This window comes from Gekko japonicus, unplaced genomic scaffold (genome assembly GCF_001447785.1).
Source record: "Gekko japonicus isolate JY-2015 unplaced genomic scaffold, Gekko_japonicus_V1.1 scaffold334, whole genome shotgun sequence".
In the NCBI taxonomy this organism is placed as follows: Eukaryota; Metazoa; Chordata; class Lepidosauria; order Squamata; family Gekkonidae; genus Gekko; species Gekko japonicus.
The window spans coordinates 718,958-723,982 of NW_015173683.1; the positions used below are offsets into that span (position 1 = coordinate 718,958).

Consider the following 5,025-nt stretch of genomic DNA (forward strand, 5'->3'; position numbering starts at 1 on the left):
GATCAAGCAGAAAGTGACGGCCTGGGGGGGGGGGGGGGGGGGGAGAAATACAGGAAATGAATGAGGCCAGCATGAGCTGAGAAGCAAATTACTGGACTAACGTCTGCCCTTGCCTTGCAGTCTCTCTCTCTCTTTTTCACCAGTAAACTAGAGAAGTGTGTGGTAACTCCTGCATGCTCACCAGTTCTTTTGCTACTTTCTGTCACGTCTTCCCAAAGCTCTACTGGGCATATGAGAGCTCTGATATATACTTTCTAGATTTTGCCCTGGATTTTAGGAAAAAACAGCCCTAATAATCTGTAGTGGTTATTAGAACAAAATTTGAGTCCGGCGGCATCTTTAAGACCAACAAAGTTTTATTCAAGGTATGAGCTTTCATGTGCATGCACACTTCTTCAGATACATTGAAATGGAAGTTACCAGTCCATACGTATAGCTTAGAGCGTGAGCAGCAAATTAGTATACAACATAATGAAGATGTTTTAACAAATGCAAGGAGCAAACAGGAATAATAAGCTAAATTTATATGATCACCATTTGTTACACCTGTTGTTACACTCCATCTGTCTCCTCTCAGGCATGGAGGTAACTAACAGCATCCTTTTCTTTGAAGTGGGATGATTGGTTGTGCAGTGTTATGCCTCCTCTGTTGCCAGACCAGAGAAATACATTCCATTCTACCATTCTATATGACATTACATTCTACTATTCATTGCATTATATTACAGTCACTCAGGGCCGGCCCAAGGTGTTTCTGCACCCTAGGTGAGGCCAGCTTGTGGTGCCCCCAGGTGACGCCAACTTCCCGGTGGGGCCTGGAGACCACCCAGAAACAGCCCATGGAGCAGAGGCGCCGCAAGAGCCTGGCTGGGTGCCCCCCAAAGCGCCCAGGTAAGGGAGGGGGTGCGGGCAGAGAGGCTGCAAGACTCACCCGCGCTCGCTGCCCGGTGAACCGGCGCCCTACCCGGCCGCCTCCAGCGGCCACTCTGGCTCCAGCTTCAACGGCGGGGACAAGCAGCTCTCCTCGGCAGGCAGCAGCAGTGGTGGCAGCAGCAGCCTCAGCACTGTCTGACCCGGCAGCCAATCCGAGCGCCCCACGTGCCCTCCCGCCTAGCCCCGGCGCCGAGAGGAGGAGGGGGAGCGCACAGCCAGGCACGCTGGCCAAGGCAAGGACAACGATGCGGTGGGGCTCACTCGTGCGGGGGGCTCCGGCGGGTGGGTGAATAGCAGCCCCTCCCCAAAGGGAGACAGATGGGCCAGCCCTCCCTCCCTCCTTCGGCGACCAAGCCCTGCTGCCCGGACCCAAGGGCGGCCACAGCGTCTGGTGGTTCCCCTGCCCTGCTCTGCCGGCAGGGAGGGGGCGCTCCTTCCAGCAGCAGAGGCTGCCCTTCTGCTCCGGAGCCCGCCGGCTGCCGACCCTTGGAGGGAGGGAGGGGGCGCTGCTGCTGCTGCTGTGGTTTGTCCAGGAAGCGCCGGAAGGCGGCACCAGGCTGGGCTGAGTAGCAGGAAGGGCTCGTCAGGGCAGCCAGGTATGCAGGGCTTTTGGTGGGGGCTGGGGGGCTTTGGTGGGGGCGGGTCCTGTTTGGCACTCCTAAGGGCCACCACGCTGTAGGCGAGACCCTAGTTCACCTAGTGGGTGAGCTGGCCCTGCAATCACTATTATCCCAGATCAATACACTAAAATAAAGGGGATGTATAGCCCTTCTTGGTACAGATGTAAAGACTGAATAAGTTTAGCATATTGTAGTGAGATAAGAAACCAGTATTCCTGTTACGTCCGTGTGTGTGTGTGTGTGTTGTTAATGACTTGTAATTCAGCAGTTTCCCTTTCCAGTCTGTTCCTGAAGTTCCTTTGTAATAAAACAGCTAATTTGAGGTTGCCCATTGAATGTCCTGGAAGGTTGAAATGTTCTACAGGTTTCTCAGTCTTGTGATTCTTGATGTCAGCTTTGTGTCCATTTATCCTTTGGCGTAGGGTTCGACCTGTTTGCCCTGTGTAGAGAACATTGTTGGCACTTAATGGCATATACAGTGTTAGAAGATGAGCAAGTGAATCAGCCTGAGATGTTGTAGTTGATGTTGTTAGGTCCAGTGAGTGTGTTGTCTGGGTGTATGTGGCAGCAAAATTGGCGTCTGGGTTTATTGCAAGCTCTGGTACCAGTGTCCATGTTCAAATTAGATGTCGCATTATTGTTTGACATTGGAGGGCTGTCTGTGCACAAGAAAAGGTTTGCTCCCCAGTACTTGTAAAAGAGAACTGTCATTATTCAGTAGAGGTTGTGAGTCGCTGATGATGCATTGAATTGAATTGTAGTTCTCCATGCTTGAGAAGAGACGGATGGAGCATGACGGCAGGATCTTGTTTGATCTTAGCATTCCACAATTAATGATACATTTACACACCTATCACCGATTTTGACATTTTTATTTGCCTCACTGCTTTTCCACAGTATTAAATCCAAAAAATGAAGACTTTATAAACTTGTTATTCCAGTTTGCATAGGTTAAAACATCTTCTTTATGTTGTATGCTAAATTGCTGTTCAACCTCTGCCTTATATGTATGGACTGGTAAGTTCCATTTCACTGTGTCTCGGGAAGTTTGTGTGTACCCAAAAGCTCATACCTCGAAAAAAACTTGGTCTCAAAAGTGCCACTGGACTCCAACTTTGTAGTAGATAGTGTTAGGCTAGGACTAGATACACCTAGTTTCAGATTCCTATTTTGCCATGAAGCTTATTGGGTCACTCTGGGCAGTCACTGGTTTGTATCTTACAAAATACTGCTCGAGGTGGGTGCTACAAGCATGGACGGCTTCAAAAGGGAATTAGATAAGCATATGGAGCAGAGGTCCATCAGTGGCTATTAGCCACAAGGTATAGCTAGGGGCTCTGGGGCAAGTGATGCTCTGTCTTCTTGGTGCTTGGGGGGGGTCAACAGTGGGAGGGCTTCTAATGTCCTGGCCCCACTGCTGGACCTCCTGATGGCACTGGTATTTCTGGCCACTGTGTGACACAAAGTGTTGGACTGGATGGGCCTTTGGCCTGATCCAACATTGGCGTCTCTTATGTTCTTATGTTCTTATGTCACAGAGGTGGATTTTTCTGCCTCTCTCTCCCTCTGCAGCCCAGTGAGCCCTTCTCACCCTGAAATTTGGTTCCTCTTTGGTCAGTGGACCTTTATGAACAGGTTAGGGGGATAAAATGGGTGTGCTGTTGGAGGAGAGAATTGGGTGGAAATTTCCAACCCTTTTTGACAGCAGAAGTTTCCTTCTGTCATCAACAATAGTTGGTAGAATACACTCCAGCATCATTTATCCTAACCTACTTCAGGTTACATGCAAATAGGGATAAAATCAAATAAATATATACTTAGCTCTAAATCAGTTCCACAGTGGTTTAAGTTTTATGTAATATTTTTATTGTGTAAAGCCTTGAAGTATGCTTGAAATCTTAATAAGTGTGTTTGTTTCTAACAGCAACATCAAAAACTTTGTACTCCACCAACATGGCTCTATCATCTAGCCCAGGGATCTCAACTGTACAGCTTGTAAGGACAGTCGGCCATACCACCACAAACCACTTAATCCCAGCATTGTGCACAAACAGTCCTCAGACGCTTCCTATGAACAATTCTTGTCTCACTAACGCAGTGCACCTCAACAATGTCAGTGTTGTATCTCCAGTCAATGTACATATCAATACAAGGACTTCAGCACCATCGCCAACAGCCTTAAAACTTGCCACGGTTGCTGCCAGTATGGACAGAGTGCCAAAGGTGACTCCTAGCAGTGCCATCAGCAGCATAGCAAGGTATGTCTATAGTAACGGTGGGGCAAGGTTTGGCTTGGGGTTGTCTACTTTTGTGGTCAGAGAAAGATTTAAATTCAGTGCCCATTCAGCTGTGTCCAAAAGATAAATTCTGCAGTCAATATGAAACATTCAGAATGAGCATATGAGTGTATTTTCTTACTTTGCATAATTTATTCTGTGGTGTGTTTTTTTACTTGTTTGCATAATTAATTCTGGGAAATAAATTATCAAGGGCAGTGAAGCTCCACTGTTCAGCTACTGTTAATCTTACTTAGCCATAGATCTGACTTCTGATATTTCAGTGGATGTTGCCTGCTCCTTTCAAATACCTATATGGCCTGTAGATGGAAATCCATATAGATGGAAGGACTGGCCTTTCCAGTTGTAACTGTTGTGTATTGTCTTTTTCAGAGAGAACCATGAACCAGAAAGATTGGGTTTAAATGGAATAGCAGAGACAACAGTAGCAATGGAAGTGACATAACCTCAAAGCAGTGGTTCGACCTGTGCTGATGGTGTAGTCATTTATATTCCAACTGAATGCAAAACAGCACTCTGTGGATCACAGGGAATTAAAATGGACCTAAAATGGACTATCATATCGTATAAAGTCGATATAATGTACATTTTGTAAAATTGGGAAAATCACTACCTTGTAAAATAGTTTATTTGTATCATCAATATTATTTCTGTTACTTGAATAGTAGATATTCATCATCATGCTTTTGCACTTGAATTTGCAACTGAATGGATTTAAAAATAATTCTTTAATGGGATCATGAGCATGAAATGGGATCCTGCATCACTTGTTTTAACTATTTATTTTGCCATGTTTACATTTTGTATCTTGTAAAAATAAATCCAACTTTGTGTCTAAAAAAAGTTAAAGATTCATAGCTAGGAAAAATTCTTGTAATTTTTTTCTAAAGGAAATGTAAAGTTTTCACTTGGTTCATTTTGTTTCACAATTTTAGATGGACTTTTTGGTAAATACTTTAGTGGCATTTCACTGTCAAATATGAAGTTCAAGGCAAAATAGTATTTTCTATTACTGTGCAGGGGAAAGGGATGGATCGATACATGCAAATTTAATGTAGTAACCCACTTTTCCATATATTTTGAATGTATATTTCTATTTATAATACCAGTTTATAAAAAATAATTACACAGAAAACCTGACTAGTAAAAATTATGCATCTAGCACATATTAAACT

General features: G+C 44.9%; 1 protein-coding gene across 1 annotated transcript in view; it reads left to right on the forward strand.

Annotated features, from left to right (window-relative positions):
* Positions 1 to 4,528, forward strand: part of EPC2 (enhancer of polycomb homolog 2 (Drosophila)) — an 83,725-nt gene extending 79,197 nt beyond the window's left edge. The window contains exons 13-14 of the mRNA XM_015423066.1: positions 3,478 to 3,811; positions 4,223 to 4,528. Of these exons, the coding sequence (XP_015278552.1) occupies positions 3,478 to 3,811; positions 4,223 to 4,295 (407 nt within the window). The 3' untranslated portion in view covers positions 4,296 to 4,528. The remainder of the gene's footprint in view (positions 1 to 3,477; positions 3,812 to 4,222) is intronic.
* The last annotated feature ends 497 nt before the right edge of the window (positions 4,529 to 5,025 follow it).